This window comes from Parasteatoda tepidariorum, chromosome 10 (genome assembly GCF_043381705.1).
Source record: "Parasteatoda tepidariorum isolate YZ-2023 chromosome 10, CAS_Ptep_4.0, whole genome shotgun sequence".
NCBI lineage: Eukaryota > Metazoa > Arthropoda > Arachnida > Araneae > Theridiidae > Parasteatoda > Parasteatoda tepidariorum.
Genome location: NC_092213.1, coordinates 39,142,804 through 39,166,360, shown reverse-complemented (window position 1 = coordinate 39,166,360; position 23,557 = coordinate 39,142,804). Strand labels below are relative to the sequence as shown.

General features: G+C 29.1%; 3 protein-coding genes across 4 annotated transcripts; all 3 read left to right on the top strand.

Annotated features, from left to right (window-relative positions):
* Positions 1–5: 5 nt before the first annotated feature.
* On the top strand, positions 6–16,063 carry LOC107443583 (diphthine methyltransferase). Of its 2 annotated transcripts, none has more exons than XM_016057499.4 (8): positions 6–135; positions 8,733–8,888; positions 11,212–11,528; positions 12,778–12,926; positions 13,054–13,123; positions 13,556–13,621; positions 14,408–14,571; positions 15,743–16,063. In XM_016057499.4, the coding sequence occupies exons 2-8, from the start codon at positions 8,748–8,750 to the stop codon at positions 15,931–15,933; spliced, it is 1,098 nt and encodes a 365-aa protein (XP_015912985.2). In that variant the 5' UTR covers positions 6–135; positions 8,733–8,747; the 3' UTR covers positions 15,934–16,063. The 2 variants fall into 2 exon arrangements, with proteins under 2 accessions (XP_015912985.2, XP_042899272.1); XM_043043338.2 differs by lacking the exon at positions 6–135 and adding an exon at positions 8,631–8,652.
* LOC107443584 (cyclin-dependent kinase 2-associated protein 1) lies at positions 3,049–4,729 on the top strand. Its single transcript, XM_043043370.2, has 2 exons — positions 3,049–3,057; positions 4,367–4,729. Exons 1-2 carry the CDS (start codon positions 3,049–3,051, stop codon positions 4,727–4,729), a joined length of 372 nt encoding a protein of 123 aa, XP_042899304.2.
* Positions 16,064–18,972: 2,909 nt separating the features above from the next.
* On the top strand, positions 18,973–19,981 carry LOC107443589 (pre-mRNA-splicing factor SYF2). Its single transcript, XM_016057508.4, has one exon. It carries the CDS (start codon positions 19,110–19,112, stop codon positions 19,776–19,778), a length of 669 nt encoding a protein of 222 aa, XP_015912994.1. The 5' UTR covers positions 18,973–19,109; the 3' UTR covers positions 19,779–19,981.
* The last annotated feature ends 3,576 nt before the right edge of the window (positions 19,982–23,557 follow it).

Sequence of the window (23,557 nt, the reverse complement as noted above, 5' to 3'; positions counted from 1 at the left end):
GGTTATGGTTATTAATGGTTTTGTTGTAAACAATCACGATCTGAAAAAGTTGGTGTAAGTTTAATTGGCATTTTTAATTGCATAGCTCCGACCAAAGCTTAATCAAGTAATATATTTACGAACCTTTCGACAAAGGTAAATATCAAGATACTGTTCATAAAATGTATTGAATATGACAATAATTTCCTTTCAGTATTTATATCAGATTACCAATTTAAAAATGCCTTCCTAAATAAGTTTGTATGAATGCATGTTAATTTAGTGAAACTGCATATAAATTCAGATTTTTTTTCTTATGTTTCGAATATTATCCCTAAAATGACCTTTTCAGTGTAATTACTAACATTCAGATTACAAGTAGGAAAGACCTAAATTCATCCCCTAAATTTAATTTTTCCCCCAATTTTATCTATTCTTTTTTTAAGGCTACAATAAAATAATGTTTATCACGAGAATAAAAACTTCTTGCCCGAAATTTAAACTGAGTAAATCTTTAATGCCGTGAAATTTTGTGAGAGTTAATACAAAAATTACTGTTTAATAATAGTGATTACAATGTTAAAGTTAAAATAAGTTTAAAATGCTTGTTTAGACTTATTGCAGATTGTGTATTTTGTAACCTACTGTTGATTCAGAAATTGTCCAAAATATTTTTAGCTGCAAGGTGCTCTTTATTTTAATTAAATTATGTTTAAAATAAATAACAATAATGTTTGTTTCAAGTGTTCTCATTAAACACTTTTTTTTAAACTTCATTTATGTTACTAAGCAGGTATTAAAGGCCATTACAAAAGCCCTTAAACAGAAGTATGTATTGTGAAATGGTCAAGTATGTAATATTAAGGACCAATTTAGTTCAGTAGTGATGTAGTATACGTTTGCGTATTTACAGGTTAGCTTGCTTGTGAGAAAATTAGTAGAAATAGATTTTGCTGAAAAGTTCTAAAATGGTATGTAGTTGTTTAATTTGTTGCCTGTTTATTGCAGGAATTATTATTTTCTATTTATTTGTATTTTCTGTATTTGTATTTTGTGCTATGATAACCTGTATCTGTTTGTTCAACCCTTTTTATTGCAAAAAGAAGCAAGAGATATTTTAAATTTTATTCTCTTGCAGCTCTTTTGACGTAGAGTTAGAGCTCTCCAGTTCTATATAAAAGCATTTTTGATTTATTATCAAAACTCTTAAAAAAATAATATGTATGTATATATATACATATTTTATGTGCCTAATTTTAGTAATTACTTCTATTTTTATAATTGTTAATTACAAATGTTAATTGCCACAGTGAAACTAAATGAATGAAATCTAAATCTGCAAGGAAAGGGCAACCAAGCCTACGCCTTGTTAGAAGGAGTATGTTTCAGGGATGAAAGACTTCCGCGAAAAAGCGGAAATCCGCTTTTTTCTCCCAATTTTTAAAATTTCCGACCATGTTCCAAAAACTAAAATTTTTGGGGAATCCAATTAGAGAACCCAAGCCTCCCGAACGATAGTCGGATTACCGCGACTTCCGCTATAGAGTGGAAAGGAGTCTAAGCGTTTCGTTTCCGACCGCCGATATTTGATTTGTTTTGTTTGGCTGATTTTCGGAATTTTAAATATTAGGAACTGCCCCGGAATCTGCTAAAATCGCGGTTTTTAATACGACGATTTTAATATCTATCATCGATTTTCGTATTTAACTGATTTAAAAGCCGTACTAGCAATTCCTATTCACTCAATTTAAAAATCCAATATTGCGATTTGTATTTAAGCGTTTTTTAAAACCCAACATCGCAATTTGTATTCTCGTGAGTTTAAAATCCAACATTGCAGTTCATATTCACTCATTTTTAAATCCAATATTACGATTCGTTATCACACAGTTGTAATATCAAGTATTGTTTTTCTTATTTGTACGCTATTTAAAAATTACTCATTACGATTAGTATTCACGTGATGTAAAAATTATGCATCACGATTCTTAATTACGCGATTTAAAAGTTCAATATCGCAATTAGTATTTTTGTGTTTTTAAAATCCAACAGCGAGATTCATATTCACGTGATTTTAAAATCCAAAATCGCAATTCATATTCACACGATTTTAAAATCCAACCGCACGATTCATATTCATGCGATTTTAAAATCCAACCGCACGATTCATATTCACGAAATTTTTAAATCCAATACCGCGATTCATATTCACGCGATTTTGAAATCCAAAATCGCGATTCATATTCACACGATTTTAAAATGCAATATCGTGATTCATATTCACGCTATTTTAAAATGCAATATCGTGATTCTTGAAAGAAGTAGAAGTAAGTTTTCTGTAAGGATGTGGTATATTTTTCATTAGTAAGTAATTTAATAGTCGTGCCTTCCTTGCTTAATTTTTTTTTAATATAGTAGTGGTCACAATTTTAAAATTATATTTAAGAAAAATTTAAAGTTAACTGTCGAAATACTTCTGCCACTTTAAATATTAAATAAAAATATCCCAGCATAGTTAAAAGTTGCTTTTATAAATCTCAGTATCATATAGAGCACTCCCCCCCTTCTCCTCCCAGGGGCCTGCATTGTAAAAGTTCAGCTTTTTTATTTTTGTCCACTTTCATGCCTGATGTTTGTTTAAAAAAAAAGACTTCTTTTTGTTGAAGACATGGTGAGTGATAAATTACATCATTTAAAAAATCTGAAGCAATATTGTAATGGGACCAATTCGACTATTGATACGAATTACTTCAGCATCGCCTTAAAAAACATGAAGGATGGATTCGCTGAGAGATTCAAGAAATTAAAAACAAACAAAAGTACTCTCTCGTTCATTGCAAATCCTCTACACAAATGCAAATGAGATTGACATTGAAATGTTTGGAATTGTGGCTAGATCCCTTTTAATGCAATTGATGGATTTGAAAACCAAAGACTAGTGAAGTTCACAGAACCCAAAAGCAAGTTGGAGGTCCTGAAATGCATGCACATCGCCTAGCACAAGTGGACAGCTCTAAAGGAAATTTCGCGAGTTAAAGCCTTCATATTTGATGCATGGAATGATCTTATATGGCTATTGTGAGGTGAAGAAGTTTGCATATGAAGTGCTGACGATCTTCGGGTCGACATATTCGTGAGAGCAAGCTTTTTCTTTCATGAGTATAATAAAGAGTCAAGTTAGAATTCAACTCACAAATAAAAATCTAGAGTTGTGCTTGAAACTTAAAACAAGTTATAAGCCAGACTTTTAAAAGGCCTGCAGAGCCAATGCTCCCATTGATATAACTATCTATATTTGTGTTTTTATATGAATAAATATTATTCTGTATTTAAAGCCATTTATTTTAAATTAAAAATAAAATCAAAGTATTTGTAAGCAAATACTGTAATATTAAATCAAAATTTTTTAGTGGCTCTTTAAAAACTGGGAAATTTTGTAATTTTTGGCTCTTCCATTTCAATAGATTGCGGACCCCTGACTTAGAACAATTTACCTTTAGTCATACATATTTAAAATAAGATTTCTCAGGAAAAACTCCATTAAAATTTAGTGTTTTGCCTCATAAAATTATACTCTATATGAAGTAAAAGAATTTATATACCTTACACTTGCAACTCAATATTTTTTTACTGTTATAAAGTATGATGATTATAAGGTATGAATAAATTTTTTTTTCTTCTTGGCATGTTTGTTAGATGAAAGAATTTTATAATCGTGTCCAATAATTTTTCTATTAACTAAAAAAATTATTGAGATATGGTGAAATAGATTAAAGATAAAATTTATTTTAAGGGAACCATATTTTCCAGATTCTTTTTATATTTTGAGGGAAAGGTATCCAAATCCGCTGAAAAACATTGGTAATCCTAAACCCAAAAATTGGGTTAGCTGTTCAGCAACAGTTATGAAATAAAATAAGTATTAGCTTATCTAGAAAGTAAAAACGGTTAATGCAAATTCCATATTCCAGTAGTCTTTTAGTTTCTGAATAATAGTCTTTTTTTTTCAGTCTTTTAAATTTTTTTGGTTTAAAATAAAAATAAATTTTTGTGCTTTTAGTTTCTTGATGTTTCTACAAATACAGATAATTTGTGTCTGGCTGATATATTTTATTTAGCTAATTTGGTTATGCACTATTTATTTTTATAATTAAAATACAATAATGAATGTTCCTCGTTATAATAAATTTTTCATGTTATCGGAAATTCAACAGCATCCATAAATATATATTGTAAAACTACTTGAGCTTATTATCTGGGAATGCAGCTGAATCATCAAATGATTTTTGGCTCGGGGTCCATGATTATTATTATTTTATTTATTTTTAACTAAAGATAGCAATATTTTGTTATTTTAGATTTTCTTATGTTTTCATCTTTATTACAGAGTAATCTGAAGAAAATGGATGATGACAATCATTCGATTGATTCCCCTGCTCAGAGTAATCCAGGAACTCCATTGCCAAGTAATCCGGGTACTCCACGTAATGACAAAAATGATGACATTGCTCTTGTTACATCCACGTCTTGTTATCCCGCACCTCAGACAAGTGGATCGGGATCTTCACGTCAACAACCAAAGCCAAAGTATTCCCAACTTCTTGCAATCATTGAAGAATTGGGTAAAGACATACGTCCTACATATGCTGGAAGTAGGAGTTCCGCCGAAAGACTAAAACGTGGTATAATCCATGCTCGTATTCTAGTAAGAGAGTGCTTAATGGAAACTGAGAGAAATGCTAGATCTTGATACTGTTCATTATTATTTATAAGGCAATCAAGCACTTGACTTCAGTACTTTTTTTTAACGATCTATGCAACTATATGTATTATAATATGGACTAAATTGGGAAAAATACATCTTCATTTTTATCTCTTCTGAACAATGAAAAAAAATGTAACTTATTTTATTTGTATGATATTCTAAAAATTAATTCAAGATATTGGACCCTGTTTTTTTATATATATATATAAATATCATCTACTTTGTTTTGTTTCAATTGCAAATTTTCTATTTAAGAGAATGTTTCTGAAATGAAGAACTTGGGGCAATATAATGATAAGCTATTCTTGAGAATAATTCAAAATTGAGAATGTTTTTGTCAAAAAATATGTGAATTTTTATTTAATCAGTAATATGTCTTTGGGTTTTGTGGTTTAAAATTGTTAAGTACCTATCTGAAAACAATACTAAGAAACATTTTTATTAAAAAAATTTCACCTTTAGAAAAGTTTAGTTTTTTTCCTTAAATTTCGCTGCACTCTTCTGTAATATTAATACAAAAATTAAGTTTATAAATAATAGTTCATATGATATTTATTAAATTAACCTTTGTGTGTTTAATGAATTACTTTAATTCCTATGAAAAATGTTAGACTTTGAATCTTCTACTTATTATTTCTAAAACACGATTGTTAAACATAGTTGTGCTTTTCTTATTTTGAGGAAATTTATGATAATTCTGATGTGAAATTCTGCTATTTTATTGATATGCTATATGATCTAATTGAACAACACCCGGTGTTATATAAATACATTTTTGACTCATGTATTTTAAAAATAATCTGAATATTTGTTGAAAGATATTGATTTTTTCAGATGGAATTTATTAGGCATTTAAGTAAAGTGTACACCGAGGAGAAATTTTATAGTGCATAAATATATTTTTTTTATTACTATTTTCAAGATTACTGTCTTTTAATTATAAAATTGATAACTTTTTTTTATCAGGTAATCATATTCATATTCTTGGGATTATCTTCATGTTCATTATCAAGCAACATAAATCATCACTTTCTGAAACATTGTGCTGTCAGTTTAAGTTAGCAACTTACAATTAATGACAATTAGTTTTAGTTGCTTGAACGTAAATTTTAATATGTTGAAAAAACCTTTTTCCTTATTAGATTACTATTTTTTGAATTTTATGATTTTGAAGTTTATTTTGATCTTGATTAAACAAATCTTTAATTTTTGTATGATTAAAATAAATGCAGAAACAAAAAGAAGGATTTTATTATAAGTTTTAAAAAAATATATTTCTGTATGCAATGTTTGATATCAAAAGTTGTTATTCATATTAAAGAATCACAATCACAAAGCACTACAATTGAACACGTAAGGAAGAAATCTTGCGTGTTTTTTCTTCTTTGAGCAATATTACCAGTTTTTAGCTAATCCATTTATGAGCAGTTTCTTCTAAATTACAATCACTCTTCAGGGATCTGTCTAGGTTTTTCTAAGAGGTACCTATTTTGTGAGAATTTAGACATAATTTGTGTAAAATTAAAAATTGTAATTAAAAAATCAGCAAAAAAAATATGGTAAATATATGGATTCATCGTTTCTTACGGGATACAAAAATAAAATTTTAAGAAAAAGTATTTTGTGAAACTATTGTTTTTCCTGAAGTTGAATTTGTGAAGGTACTGCTAAACGGTAGTAAATTTGCCCTGGACAGACCCCTGCTCTTTAACAGGTGTTTAGTCAGGATACTAATTTAGTTATGTTAAAAAAAAAATTTCATGAAAAGTTGTGTGGGTGACACACATGATACTTTGTTCAAATATATTTGACCTATATTTTCCTACCCAATGCTTCAGTGTTTTCTATTTACTCCTAATATGTTTCATTTATTGTTTTAATTATGATAAATTTTCACAGATTGTATTAATCTGGGTATTCTGTTAATTATATTTTTTCTCTCATTTTTAAATCATTGCTTTTAATCATCTGTTAATATTTATTACTTATATTTAAAAAGCAATATACAAATCACTAAGTCTATAGTGCTATTTGCTAATCAACCTATTATTATTACTTATTCCAATTGCTTTTTTTAATAAAAATATAATCTGTCCTGTGTTTACATATTATGGTATTTTGACATTTTAAATAAAGTAGTTTTTTTTAACGAATGAGTTTCTTTTTTTCTCAAAATCACAAAACTCATTAATACATAGAACCTTACTTATGTATTTACATTTTAGAATATTTAATTTAAAAAATGTTCTATTAGCTATTTCTAGGATCAAAACTATATCTTATGCTCTGCAATAAAGCTTTGATAATTAAAAATGTTTTGTGGATATACATAAAAAATAAAAAGCTTCACTAGTTAATTTATTACCATTTAATTTTAAATTATAGTTTTATTTTGAAACCTTAATTTGTGATAGTCAAATTATTAATAACACATGAAATCTTTGTCATGACGTGGTAATTTACTTTTACAGCATTTGCAATTGTGTTGAAAACAGAGATGTATTGAGAATAAGTATTATCAAGACTAAAAATTTCTTGGACCGGGAACTTTACTCCTTTGCACTAATATTATATGTAATTAATTTAAATCCCAATATTACACTAAATATAAATTAGGGGCAGATTTCTCTATGACCATAGCTTGCTCTGAACATAAATTATTCTGCAGCTATTGTTCTGCAATGTACATTTCAATTTATTGCAGTGTCTCATCATTGAGCTCTCTGTTTTAGGGTAACTATTTATCATACTTTCTGTAGATAGGGTGGATCTAAAAGCCTTTATAATTCAATATTTTTTATACCTAAAACAATGATGTTATTAATTATTTTTCTAATTAACACAGATGGAGAAATTATGTATATACATTGAAACTTCTATGAGAAATCTTCTTCTACAACACTTTTTATGCTCCGATTTTTCACTCAATCGTAATGTTATGAAGTCTTATATTAGGCGACCGATTATCAACCCCCTTGATTTTCCCTTACAACATGAAAAAATATTGATCAAATAAATTTTTATTCTTTTCAAGCATTAATTCAGAAGAGAGTCATTCAGCGCAACAATAAACTTACAACGACAACACAACAGTTGAAAACTAGTAGATTTTTTCGCAACCAATTTGGAGAGTATTTATTTTTTATAATGAATATATTATAGTATTTATTTTACAATGCTTTCTTTACAGATACTTTAACCACTGATTTAAAATAAAACAATCCGAAAGTAATTCATTTTTTAAAACCTTTTCAATTTTAAAGGATATGTCGGTAGAATGGCTCATGCACAATACAGTACAGAATGTTTGTTTTTTTTAATGGAGAATTTTAATATTTATATTTGTGGGTTAATTGTTTTGGGAAATATTGAAAATTCTGGGTACAACCACCTCTCTTAACAACCAAATTATTCACATAATGAAGGGTTAATTCTTGAAACGAATGATGTACATTAAATTATTTTAATCAGCTAACCAACTGTCTAGTATTCAACATAATTTGAAGGAAGTACTCTCACTATTTGTAAGTAAAGTCTACATTAATTATTAGTATAGTTGAAATTTGTTTGTAAACATAACTCTAGTTTATTTTCTATAAATTTTATTAATTATCTATGAAATATTATATATTATATGATCACTAACTTTTTATGTATATTTTTATACTTTTAAATTTGTATATGCGTATATCCAATGGTTTTTAAGCACTTATTAACATCAGCCTAGACTTAGCTTAGGGTAAAACCTCGTTAGTTTCCTGAGCAGTAGAACACTTTTTTTTTCATGTTAATCAATGAAAAAGATCAAGTTTCACAAGGAAAATTAAAATATTTGCCCCATGTACTATGACAGTTATAACTTTAGTAACTATTACAGTGTCAATATTTAACTTCCTTTTATAGCAGTGGTATGATTGACCTTAAATTATCTAAAAACGAAACATGATTTTAAAAAAATATTAGTTTGATATTTAGTTTTTATTTTTAGGTTATATGCTTAGCAATGGATGGCTCTAGTAAAAAGTGCTATGAAACTGAATTCCTTTATAATGATACAACTGAATTTTATGCTGATTCTGTGGAATGGTGTCCTTTTAGTAAATATGCAGATTATTTAGCATGTGGAACTTATCAATTAGAAGAAGTTAGTAAATTTTGATTATTTTTTTCATAAAATAATTAGCTATTTTAATTACAGTAATTTTTTTATTTATAATTGATGCTTGCTCACTATATATAAATGAAGTTTTTAATGAAACATTTTTCTTTATAACTGAATAGTTTTATTTAAAAACCATTAATTGGATTGTTTATGAATGACTTTAAAGAAGAGATTTTAAAACTAAATCATGCAAATATTTTAAACTTATCTGTAGAAATTCACTTTTCATTTTTTCTATTTAATTATTTATTAACTACATAAAATAATTATAATGCTAGTTAAATTTTTCTATGAGATTTGATTAATTGATATATTAATTTGTTCTTTTCTTTTTCTGATCAATTGTCAATTACTTGTAGTTGCCTTAAATTTGATGCGAACTACATTTAAAATGCTACTATAAATATCAACCTACATGTATGAACTGAAAATAATACCTTAATAGTTTCCAATGTTACATTGTAAGTTTCTTGAAATGCTATTAAAAATATAACAATCCTTACCTGAAGTGGTTTTAACTTTGTTTCATCAATTTCTTTGTCATACTAACATCTTTTTCATCTTATAAATAATTTGTATCATTTTTACCTTTTATAATTCATGCTGAAATTATATATGTAAGTAAACATCTTACGCAAAAAATATAAATCAAAATTTGCAAGTGAAACTATTTTATTTATTTATTATTGATTTTACATATATGGGGTGCTACGTAACTAATGCTCACAACTGTGAAAGATTCCCGAACAACAAATTACTTTTTAGTGTACAATCTGGGATTAATAAACAAAAGACGAGCCCAGAGAGAGAGAGAGCACCTGCATGTTGAAAATGGAAAATACAATCAAGACAAACATTAAAAGCACAAATAATTTTTTATTATTAAAACTTCGCAATAATTACTCAAACATTTGACAACTAGGTGCGATACAGGCTACACATCAGCTATATATTGAACCATGCAGAATTTTTTGCATTTCACTAAATCCTGCTTTAGAGATGTTTCATTAATACTTTAAGTGCCAGTGTTCTATAATGACCTGACTGGCGTTTCATAAGCAGGGCCATCTTAATAGCATGAAAGTCCCCGGGCACAGAAATGTTACAACATGTGATACTAGGGCCGGAATAGCCTGGCACTGGGCCCATATCCAAAAGGGCGTGAGTTCGATCTCTGTCGGCCGATGACTCCCCATGTAGTTACTGGTGACTGAGGCACATTAAATTTGTAGAGTTACAAAGCCCCCCCCCCTGTTCTCATAACAAATCATACCTCTGGGGGTTCTGATACAGGAGTTTCCTTGTCTTCTGGATTGCTTCAAATTAAAAGGCTACGGAGTGGAACATTAGTAGTCGTAAACCTGAAATTGGGTCGACTGTTCAACGACGGTTATAAAATATTAAATAAAAAATGTGATACTATTTCAAATCGAATCGAACATTGCATTTACAGAAAATATAGCATTTTTTTAACTATGCATAATTTTTTTTTTAAAAATTGAGACGGTAACCAGTTGTAATCCTCGAATAATAGAACAACTTTGAAAACCATGGAAGCTAATTGAAATAATTTTTTTTTTAAAAAAAGTATAATGGTATAACAAATTTTAAAAAAATCAAAAGGTATGAATTATGTTGTCAAACTTAGCATGCATTAAAACATCTTTTAATGCACAATGAGACATAACCAGTTTAAAAGTTTTTGTGCAATTCTAAACTCTTTGGATTAATACTTTGTTTAACTAATTGTAAATACTGAGTTAGTGGTGGTCAAGCATTTTTAGAGACATTATAACTTAAGATTAGACATTATGAGACACTGTCTGAGTATTAGGGGGGCCGGAAAATAATATCGTTTCGGTGCATTTGATATTTGTTATCAAGATATTATTTTTCGTCAATAATGTTATTCATGTTAGCAACAGCCTTTCAATCCCGGATGAAAAAAAATGAATTGGTTTTTAAGACTAACGGATATTTAATGAGCCAAAACGACATTTCTTACCGGTCCCCCTAATAATTTATCTCAACAGACACCCTCTCGCTGATTGGCCTCTCTTTATCGACCCCACATTGAAGACGATTGTTTGTTTTGACTAATTCTATCACCCTTTACTCTCTGGTCCACTAGTTTTGCTACACTCTATGTATTGTAAATTAATTATATATTATTTATTGCATTACACTAATTGTTGTATATTACTTCACAATATTATAATTATTTCTATATTACTTCATTTTTATTTCAAAAGTCAATCATAAATGGCTGCTAATTTTATAAAAAGAAAAGTTTTTTTTTTCGTAGACTGAAGTGAAATCAGATGAAACTCAAACTCGTAAAGGAGGTGTAACCTTATATCGGCTCTTATGTAAAGAAGAAAATGTTACTCTAAGAAAAATTTATTCATATGATTCCTGTGGAGTCTTGGATATGAAATGGTGTCCACAGCTCTATGGAAATTGTGCATATCTGATTGTAGCCTGTAGTAGTGGCCAGGTTTTATTACTGAAATTAGTGGATGAGGAAAACTCTGTTTCACTTAAACTAGAAAGTTGCCAAACTCTTGAGAAAAACACAAAAAACATGGTTTTATCTATAGATCGGTCCTGTGAATCAGAAATGTAAGTTTTGAAAATTTTATGATGTATAGAACTTGTTTCAAGTAATTAAAATGAGGTTCATTTAATGTTCTTTACACAAAATGTTTTTAATCACATATAAATTTCTTTTTCTTTATTTGTTAATCTATATAATTGTGCAAACTTTTTAGTTTATTTTAAATATTTTTTACTGTATCAAGTTTGTCTAAAAATGTACTTGTTATTATTGCTTTTCAAAATTGGAAACAAAAGTTATGTTAAAATAAAGTTTATCCTATTTCGAAATTTTCGCAGGAGCTACTTCAAATACAATACTTTAATTTTGAATATAATTTATTCTTTTCATCTGCTAGTTTGTCTGCATAAGCCTATTTATTGTGTGTATACATGCATTTTGAAAAAATGCCAACTGATTTTATTATTCAATTCAAGCTTTCATTTACTAAATAAACAACTCTTAGAAAATTTTTATTAGTCGTCTATTTTTTGGTCAAAACAAATTATTGTACCTATAATAATAGTTTTAAAAAAAAATGTAAAATTTCATGCAATTTTTTTTTTAGAACTTCTCAACGAGAAAAGAAAATATTTACATTATTTTATTAGCTGTCATAGAATTGTCTTGAACATTGTAGTGAAATATTTAACTGCATTTATATAAATGTCATTTTTGTAATTCTTTCTCTTTGTTTTGCAATGCTTACACATTAAAAAACAAATATAAGCTATGATTATATAGCTATCATTTGGACAACAAACAAAATTTAATTATTTTAATTTGGACGTTGACAGTGTTACTAGGGAAATTCTCACCAATAGGCTAGCCTATTGGTAAAAAAAAATTTCAGAGAGAGGAATATTATGTGATGTTAAAATAATTGTATATTAATATAAACAGAGCTTATATCAAATGTGCATAGTGCCATCTATTAAAATCTTTCCCACAAAGAGTGTTGTGCTTTTCATTTAATTTGCTTAGAAAACATGATGTGGCTTTCTATAGCATGGGAAAGTGACCAGTCTCACATTACTAAGGTCTATTAATATTTTAATATTGTTCACAAAGATATAAAACCCTTTCCAAGAACAAGCACTTTCTTCTTAATCTAATTAGCAACATTTTTGCAGGACATATCTCTCCCTGCCTTTGTGTTTAATAAATTTTTCTTCTGTTTCTATATTTTTGAAACACCACCCTGCTATTTATAACTTCTTGTTTCAAAATATATTAAAAATGTTTTGTATGTATATAATCAATTATCAATTTTAGGAATATTATTGCTTCAGATACTTTAGGAAGTTTGAACTATCTGACGCTTAAAGATAGTAGTTTACTCTTGCTAAATCGTTGGAAGGCACACAATTTTGAATCTTGGATTTGTGCATTCGATTATGCCCAACCTCATATGTTATTTTCAGGTAATTTAGGTTTATTTAATGAAATAATATGGCTGTATAATGTATCAAACTGTAATTTGATATTTTCTTGTGTATACTATATATAATAGTAACTTGATATTTTCCTTACAAAATATGTATTTTTTAGGTGGAGATGATTGCTGTTTTAAAGGATGGGATTTAAGAAGTTTATCATCTAGTATTTTTGTTAATAAAAGGTATTAGCATATAAAATATTATAAAACTTCTATCTAAACTTTTGAGGAGTATTGGAATATTGAGCACGAGTTTTATTTTAAAATTTAATTTGAATTGTTATAATAAGCCACATTTTGTTTTAGCATTGATGTCAAATGTTAACTACTTTGCTTTCAATGTTTAAAATTTGTGATTAATTGTAATTTGAACCTACATTCAACCATTTAGTATCAGTTAGTTAACATTATTCTTTTGTACATCCTACTTTACCTATTTTTATTAATTAAAAAATGTGTTTCTCAGTTTTGCATTGTGTGAAAATGCATTATTTTGTATCCAAAATTGTACCTTTATTAATGTGACTATGTTGTAGAGTAACATTTATTATTATTTTTATTTTTTTGCTCTCAATTAAAACAATAGTAGCATTAATAACAAATCACTCTGTTTAGGCATTCTATGGGTGTGACTGCAATATCAAAGAGCACAAAAAGAGAACATTTGTTGGTAACTGGAAGGTACCTATATCTTTAGTTCCTTTTTTATCCTCCTGGAAACCGATATTATTGAATTTTAAGTTGTTTTATATTACACAGTTAGCTAGTTTTAAATTATTACTTTAAAGTACTTTGAGCTGTGTTCAATTATTAATGACTGCGATCGCTACGCTGCCTTGCAACTCCATTCAGTGTTATATAGATATTTGTTTGTTAGATTACCATGTTTATATAGTTTATCTTTTATTTTGTTTATGGAGTTTTATTGAATCATAATTTTATTTAATTTATTTATGTTTGTTTAAAAAAGAGCTGAGGGATGTCACCTAAATCCACACCAATACTGCACACATAATCGTATTTTATTTTGGAGGCATTTTGAATTACAATTAAATTGAAGTTATTAAATACAAAATAATCTAAAATATAAACAATCAACATCCCTTCTACCTTCAGCAGGCCGTGGTAAAATTACCAAACAATAACTGGTCCGCTGTGATAAAAAGGTTGGGGAGCACTGGTCTAAATGACCTCATATGTAAATGTTTAAATTGGTGTTTAATAGTAGACAAAATACAAAATTCTTTAACACTAGAAAAAATATTTTCTTAAACTATGGAGACTCCATAGCAGTTGGAGTCTGCATTGGTTCTCTATTACCACAGTACAAATAGTACCTATTACCACAATTAATTAGCATCTCTGAAATCACTATTTTGGTGATTTTTTAAGGTATATTGAAACACATAAGTACCAAATAATCTTTAAAGTTTTTTGATATTTTGAAATTAATATTTCTCTCTTTAGCTATGATGAAAATATATTCTTGTGGGACACAAGATCAATAAAATCCCCACTCTCTGAAGTATTAGTCGGAGGTGGTGTGTGGAGATTAAAATGGCATCCCTACAATCCAGATTATTTACTGTCAGCCTCAATGCACAATGGATTTCACGTTTTGTCTGTAACAAGTAAGCTTTATTCCAATTCAAAATGCTTTCGATGTTATTCCATGCATGTTTCTTTCAAGAAAAATGCCTTTATAACACATGTAATGTAAAAATATATGTACCATATTTTTTGCTTTTTAAAAACTAAATTATAATTTCATTTACTATTATTTTCAATAAAATAAATCATTAATATAATCGGTATTATTTTAATTCATAAACCTTGAGATGACTTAAGAAAATTTTATATTATACTTATTTTGCAAGCTGCCAACCTAAAATTCTGAATATAAATAATGTCTGTAACTAATCAAGAATTTGATAAGTTTGAGTTCCCTAATGCAAAGAATGTTAATGTTCCAGCAATCAAGTACTTAGAAAGTTGTATTTTAACCTGCAATCTACTTAGCACTATAAAACCAACAATAAAAATAGGTTCTAATAGTATTTTAGTGTTATCTACTTCTTATCATTATTTTTATTTATTTAATTATTCAGGAAGTTTAGAAAAAAAAAGCTTATGAAAACATTATTTATAGAACAGAACAATTAAAATAATTTCCATCTATTTACCGTATATTATACATGTAAAATGTCTGAAATTTTATAAGCTACAGCTTATTATTTTTCCTGTAGTTGTTATACATGAAAAGAAATAAATTGACAAAATTTTATTTTCAATCAATGATTTTAATCTGGTTTTCTGAAATTAGTTATGGTTTAGATGTATAATCATAAACAGAAAACATATTAATATCTTGCAGTTAATCCACAGCAACTCTTAACAACAAGGGGAATTAAAATCCATTAAATGAAAATTCTGAGTTAAAGGAGAAAAATTTAATTTTTTCCTCTTCTCTTAGTATTTAATGTTTAGTCATGTAATATTGCTTGAAGTTCACAAGGAGTTGGTTAGACAACTACAATATTTGCTAGTCCTCAATGACGGCTTGTAGCCCACCCTGCTTCAGATCAATGGATACCAGCTAGTTGGGATGCAAAAACACAATACTACAGTCACGCTGTTTACCACAAAATTGTAAAGCCTCACCTTTCATGACAACCCATACCCACAACAAGCTGTTGTGGGAATGCTTTGCCTTTTTTTACAAAAATTGCTACTATAAATATAATGATGTAAATATTACTTTTTCATTATTAGATTTAAAGTAGAATATATTTTTATTTTTAGGTGATAGTTTGAACATTATAAGTGACTATAAAAAACATGAATCTTTGGCCTATGGAGTTGATTGGTGTTGGCTGAATGCTCAGAATGACGATCCATTGAAGGAATTTAACTCAAGTTCGAACAAAAGCAATTTTGTTGCTTCTTGTTCTTTTTACGACAAATTATTGCATGTTTGGAAAATCAATTTGTAATATTTCAGTAAATTTTAATGCTGTTTTATTTTGAGCTTGCAATTTATTTTATTATTGCATTTTTTTCCTGATATATATGTATATATATACACAGTTTGTTAATAAAATAAATACTCTCAAATTTTGCTGAGATTGTACTGAAAATTCATATATATATTTTTAAGATTTAATTATTTACCAAATTTATGTTTGACAGTCATAAGAAGTAGAAAAAAGTTTTTTTTTTTAAACTCTTTGTTTGGTTGATTTCACGTCTTTTGCATTCTATAAATTCTAGACAACGAAGAGTTTTAGCATATGCTTTCAGCAATTATTTATTTCTTGAACAATATACCTGTATGGTGACTAAATTCTAAAACACAGTAAAATAGGATAAACTCTAAAACATATTCCTTCAAGATATGATTTAAATTGTTATCGATTTTTGTGCTCCGATTTAAAAAATGAAATATAATGTAATTAATATATACTTTAAATTTTTAGCATAGATTTTAAATATATTTTTTATGTTATTTTATCTATAATATTTTACTTTAAACGCACAAATATCAGTTAAATGATTTTCTTTTTCTATGGAGGTTATAATGAGTCAATATGGATTTAATGAATTATGATGATAAGTGGCCAATGTGTGTAAACAGTAATGTTTAGGCATAAATTTTTTTTGCAAAATTATTCAAAAGTATTTCACTTTTTTAAGCAACTATTTTATTATATTAAAGATATAATCTTTATGCTCTACATAAGACAAGTATGGATTGGATTCCATGGGGCCAGTTCTCCATCATGACAAAGGGCTTGCCAAGAGAAATGTGTCTTTTTAGCATTAGCAAATTATGTACTATAATTTTTTAATATGATTTATTCTACAAGAAATTTTTAAAAATATAAAATTTTGCAAATGATAAAATTTATTAGCACTTTCTGAAATGTAGAATTTCTTATTATATAGTCAGGCCCTGAACACTGATGAAAACTATTGATAATGGGTTGTCGTAAATATCTATTTAATTAAGCATTAATCAAAAACATGCTTTAGTTTTCGATGAAACTTTAGTTGGCATTATAGTGTCATAAAATTATTTATCTTAGGTGAAAATTCCTTATAAACTATTCAGGGACTTTGTATTGAGATGACTAATCATTAAATCAGTAATATATATGTGGAAAAAATTAACATGTAATAGAAATATTAGCAACAACATAGTTTTTTTATTAAAGCAAATGGGTTGCTGTTTGTCTAAGACAGGTACTCACACAACCACTAAGTCTACGGCAGTCTGGTGCTATGGAAACAAGAAGAGGACAATTTAGGGAGGGTAGCTTCAATGAAAGAGATCTCTTTTCTCGCCGAAACCAGTCCTGAAAAGGGATCCTGCACCCCTACTTGAAATTATCATACCTCGTTTCCATAGTCACCGCCACAGCTCCAGACGAATGTCTGGCAGAGTACCCATCTTAGACACCAGGGGGTGACACGCTAGGTTAGGTACACTAGGGTGGCACAACCTGCGGTCCATCGATTATTGATATACGGCCTGCGAGAGCTTTTGAACACAAAAACATGGCGAAAATTTTGAATCGTACATTTGAGTTATCACTTTTTGATGCACTTGAATAGATTTAGAGAAATTGATAGAATTATCGCTGATACTCAGATGCGCAATTCATATTAGATATTTGTGGATTATATCGAGAACATATGAGATATGTCGCGTTTATATTCGTATTTGAAAAAAAATTTGACAATCAACAACAGTAACTGCCGAAAAAGAGGTCAAAACACTGCATAGATTCAGCGTGAATCCACGATTTAAAGGTTGATTACTCAGATGTAAAAAGTGATTATCAACGGAAAAAGATGTTATTCATTTCAAGAAGTAATTACTCAAATACGTGATTACTTGTGATAATAATATAATATGGAAATAGTATGAAGTATATAATATGGAATAACAAAATCGAGGTTTTTAAAAACCGTGTGAAAATAAGAAGCAACTTTGCTAGAAGTTCGATCGAAAGAAACAGAGGTATCGTAGCGTCAAGAAATGATTAATCACATGCGTGATTCGAATTTCGTGAGTCGTAATAATATCCGTGTTTTAGAAACATTGAGAAAATAGCAATAACTGCCAAAAGAAAAAGAATATTATCCAAATAACGCGTGGATTTAAAATGAAGTCGAGTACGTTGAAAAGTTATTAGTCAAATCAGGATCCAAAATTTCGATTTCATATTATCTTATTAAAAATATAAATTCGATCCAATTGTAACCTTCGAAGCAGAATTTGTAACAAAATATGCTCAAATTTTTTAAGTTTATTTGTTGTTGTTGTTCATTTACGTCGCACTAGAGCTGCACAATGGGCTATTGGCAACGGTCTGGGAAACATCCCGGAGGATGATCCGAAGACATGCCATCACAATTTTGATCCTCTACAGAGGGGGTGGCGCCTCCGCTTCGGTAGCCCGACAACCTGCACGCGAAGTCGAGCACTTTACGGTAGCACAGTTTAACGAGGACCAATACCGCACACCCTCGGTCTCTATGCAGACTGATCCAAGTGGTCACCCACCCGCAACCAGTGATGCTTGACTTCGGTGATCTGATGGGAACCGTGTCTTAACGATCAGTCCACTGCTATAGTTTTACATATTTAAAAAAAATGAAAACTTTCAAGAGAAGGAACAGAATCATCCTTTTAATTATCGTTTTTATACTTTTCCCTCAGGAAGAAGATCAAGGATATCCACACATATGGGCACCTATGACGTCAGCTCCAGATGATCATTTATAAGCAAAATGGCGAGTTAAACAAGAAAAAAGTCTCTCCACATAAGTTACAATGCTAAATAACGTGAAGTTGATTAAATGAAGAGCCATATCGCTTATCGAATTTGTTGAATTATAATTCTTCTACGTCTTCGCGCTTCTAGAGCACTTGCATGTGCATGCGTTCATTTACGGAAACAGAATGCAGTGAGAATGTCCTTTTTATGAGAATTTTACTCGTGACCGTAATTGTTATATAATAATGCAACACTTAACGTTGGCAGCTTTCATTTCCTTTTGTTTGTCAACAATAGACAAGCCTAAACGACGAACAGAACAGATCTTCGAAAATACGTTAAAAACGTTTCTAATCAATAATTAGCCTGATATTTGAATAGAAAATATGGGAGAAAGCTCCACAATGACGATGCAGGATCGTCTGCAAAAATTTAAAGAACTGCAGTTCAGACGAAAAGAGTCTCGTAAGCTCAACTATGATGAAGTTGTGGAAGAAGATCGTCGAGCAAAACTTCCTGCAAATTATGAAAAGAAAAACAAATGGGCTCAGTACTTCATTGAACAGGAGGAAAGAAAGCAAGAGGCAGAAGCCAAAGGAGTAGATTACAAGCGAATGAAATTGCTTGATGTGACTGCTGAAGAAGCAGCTAAATGGGATCGTTTAAAGAAAAAAAAGAACCCTGATCCTGGATTTTCAAACTACGAAGAGGCAGCTGTTCGTCAGTATGAAAGACAAACCAAGAAAATGAAACCAAATATGGACGCTTATCAGAGAGAAAAAGCAAAGATGGGTGATGCATTTTATCCTACAAAGGACACAATTATTCATGGCATACAAGAAGACAGCAAAGAAAGTATTGATAATATGGTGCAAGACTTAGATAAACAGATTGAAAGACACCAGAAATTTAGTAGACGACGTCGTTATAATGATGATGAAGATATTAATTACATTAATGAACGTAACATGAAATTTAACAAGAAACTCGAGCGTTTCTATGGAAAATATACAGCAGAAATCAAACAAAATCTCGAAAGAGGCACTGCTGTGTGATTCTGTTCTATATGTGTTTAAAAAACTAAACATTATTTAAAAAAAAACAAAGTGTATACACAGGAAAAGATTCTAAGTGTATAATTTACTAACATTTCCATATTGTTAAAACTTTTTCATTGAAGCAAATTTTGATAAATTTGTCTTTTCTCCAACTTGATTGTAGTATTTAAAAAGATTAAATGAAAACTTTGTGAATTAAACTGAAAGTTTCTTTTAATTAAAACATTGTTATTGAGTTATATTTAAGCTATATAGATTTTAAACATAAATAAAAAAAACTTGTAAAATTTTTAATTGGTTGTATTCTATGTCAATAATACATATTTTCAAGCAAGAATTATGTTAATAAACTTAAGTTATTAATAAATTAAGTAATTAATTTTGATAAATTTAAGTGGTATTTCTTTTTTTTTTTAAATTTGAATATGATTGCATTAAAAAAACCTTTCTGAGTTTTCTCATAACTACTAAGAATTAGAATTGATACAAAAAGCATGACCATGCTAATTATTTTGATTAAATACTTCACGCAGAAATAGCAAACTTTTTATTCAGGAGGATTTTGCATACACTAAGTTTCAGAAAGAATTCTGCAGCTTAAGCAAGAGACACGGATTTTTAATATATATCCTCAGGGGTCTGTCCAAGCCAAATTTACTACTGTTTAGCGGTACCTCCACAAATTCAACTTCAGGAAAAATGGTAGTTTCGCAAAATACTTATTCTTAAAATTTTATTTTTGCGTCTCGTAAGAAATGATAAATCCTTATTTTTACCAATATTTTTGTGTTGATTTTTTAATATAATTTTTAATTTTCAAAAATTATGTCTAAATTTTCACAAAATAGGTACCTCTTAGAAAAACATAGACAGACCCCTGATCCTAATTCAATACCAGCTATAAGATATTGTTAAAAAAAATTACTGACCTAAGAATTGATACAATATTGATGAAAAAATTTTGGGTTATGGCAGAAATACACTAAAATGTAACATATTTGTTCTTTAAATCGAAGGAAGTATTTAATATTCCTTGGACCAAATCAGCCAGAACTAACAGCTTTTCCAGCTAATAATGAAATTCCTCAGTCCAAGCAAAGATGTTTTAATCTTAGCTGGTATAAATAAAATACACACATTTGAAATACAGCGTATTTAAAGACGCTGCATTTTGCTTTGTTTGCAGTCTCTTCCCTGTATGTACTAATAAGGAATTAACTGGTGATGTGCCATGGATTGACGATGTTAGGCAATGGCATAAAATGAAGAGTGTTGATAGTAATAAACTAGGCAAACTCGCAAGCCATTTCTCCTCGTGCAATCACAAAAAAGCACTAGAAGATTATTGTAACTTCCTTTCAGATTCCTAACACGTTGATGAGTGTTTTAGAAAAAATCTACAATAAAAAAGCAGTGAATTTACTCCTTGATGTTGTGCGAACTTTAAGCAGACAAGAGCTCGCTTTAAAAGGAGAAAGATAGAAATTTGAATCAATTTTTCGAACTTTTATCGAGGCATAATTACTTGATGAAGCGATGGCTTGAGGATCGTAACATCAGACCCTACCACGTAAGCTATATGACCCCAATATCGCAAAATGAATTTTTGTATATATTTGCGCGAGCTATATAGAAGCTTATAGTTTATGAAGTCCAAAAATCAGGTATGTTTGTGATCATGGCAGATACCACACCTGACACCTCTCAGAGATCAGCTGTCCATAGTCATTCGATATGTGGATGATAAAGGAAATCCAAACGAGAGGCTCTTAAAAATAACAGAAGCAAAAGATAAAACAGGCTCTGCAATTGCTAATCTGATTTTCAAGTTATTAAATGAATTGCAATTGCTAAGCAGTCAGTTAGTGTTTCAGTGTTATGATTATGCTAGTTCTAAGTCCGGTGAACACCAAGGAGCTCAAAGAAAACTTTCCGACATCGTGGAACGTAATATTCAATGCCAAGCACATCGCTTGAATACATTTACTCAACATGTATGTGAAGCGAATGCCTTAGTCGGTCTTTTATTGGATGATCTTCACATTTGTGTGAAGAATTGTCAAACTTTGAATATGCATTGCAGTTAAAAAATTTGTCTCAAACACGCTGGACCAACAGATCTGAGTCTGTAAAAGCCGTTTGGCAGTTCTTTGCTGTTATAATATCTGCTCTCGATGATATTTCAACCTCAAAAAAATTTGACTCAAAGACAAGACTTAGGGCATCAGGATTACACAGAAAATGCTTTCATTTGATTTTATTTCTACAATACTGTTCATGATAAATGTATCGTATAAGTTTAAAAAAGCTTTACAAGCAGAAAAAGCTTTATATTATCAATGCTTCCATTCTAATTGAAAGCACCATAAAATATTTAGAAGATATTAATCATAATAAAAAGAGCATGGACGACTTATTGGAAAGTGCAATTGCATTTTCCAAAAGATAAGAAATTGATCCATTCATGGAATTTAAAAAACATCACAGAAGAAGGATTGCTCCAAAAAGTTTGGACGAGAATGCAGGAACTCAAGCTAAGTATTCTTTGAAAGATTTTTATCGCAAAGAATTTTCAGCAGTGTTAGACACAATGATTACCTTATGCAAGGACAATTTGCAAACGTTTGTCAATGTTTTAAAACCCCTGTTTGACATTTTAAAGCCTCCTATAGAAAGAGACCGATGTACTTTGGAAATGTTGAAAGAGTTCTTTCACTTTTCCCCGCGCACTTAGAAAGTTCAGATCCTCTGGCAGTTCAAGCAGAACTTGAGATTCTCTGTGATCATTGCAAAGAATACTCTAACCTAATGTCAGTAATAAAAAAATCAGAGGACCTGAAGAAAATATTGCCTTTGGCAAATTCAGTTTGTCGCTTAGCATTAACTACACCAGTGACAGTTGCGACAAATGAAAGAACTTTCAGCAAGCTGAAATTGGTTAAAGACTATCTTCGAACAACAATGACTGATGAGCACTTAAATTCGCTGCTTTTACTCAAAGCAGAAAAAGATATTGTTGACAATATTAAGCTTGATAAGTTGCAGAACATTTTTCACTTTTAAAACAACGCTGAATTAAATTTACCTAGCTAATATAATTAATAAAACTTAACTTTGCTAATATCTTAATTTTTTTTTTTTTTTTATGTGAATTATAGTTTATAGTTTTTTTCATGTATAATTTAAATGGCAAATATTTTTAATGTTTTTCTACATTATTTTTTTAGAAATGAAAGGACAATTTACTTATAAATCAATTTTGTTTTGAATCAATTTCTGATAGAGGACTGTATTTGCTGATTATGACTTACTTCCTTATCTTCTAACAATTGCTCTAATTAGCTTTTTGGTAACAACATTTAGATGAAACAAAAGATAAGTTTAATAACAAAGAATTTTTCAAAAAAATATTTAAATATTAAGTAAAAGTATTTAAAAGTTGCTTTGAAAAACACTTAAATTTACAACTTTATTTTTTAAAATTATTTCCACATATTGATTACTATTACTGAAAACTTAATAGGTTTTAGTTTATTTAATAAACAGTTATTTTTTTACCAATTTAATAATAAAAATTAATAGAAATTTAAAAACTATATTTTCTTTTTTATTTTGAATAATTACTGGTACCATTCAGCAATCAATAATACCACTGTAAAAATTATTTATGACAGTTGGCAAAATAAACTTCAAAACCCCCCCTCTCACGAATCGGTTAGTGACGGGCCTGGATACACTCACTATTCCTTTTATTATTTTAGATTGGTAGCCAACCT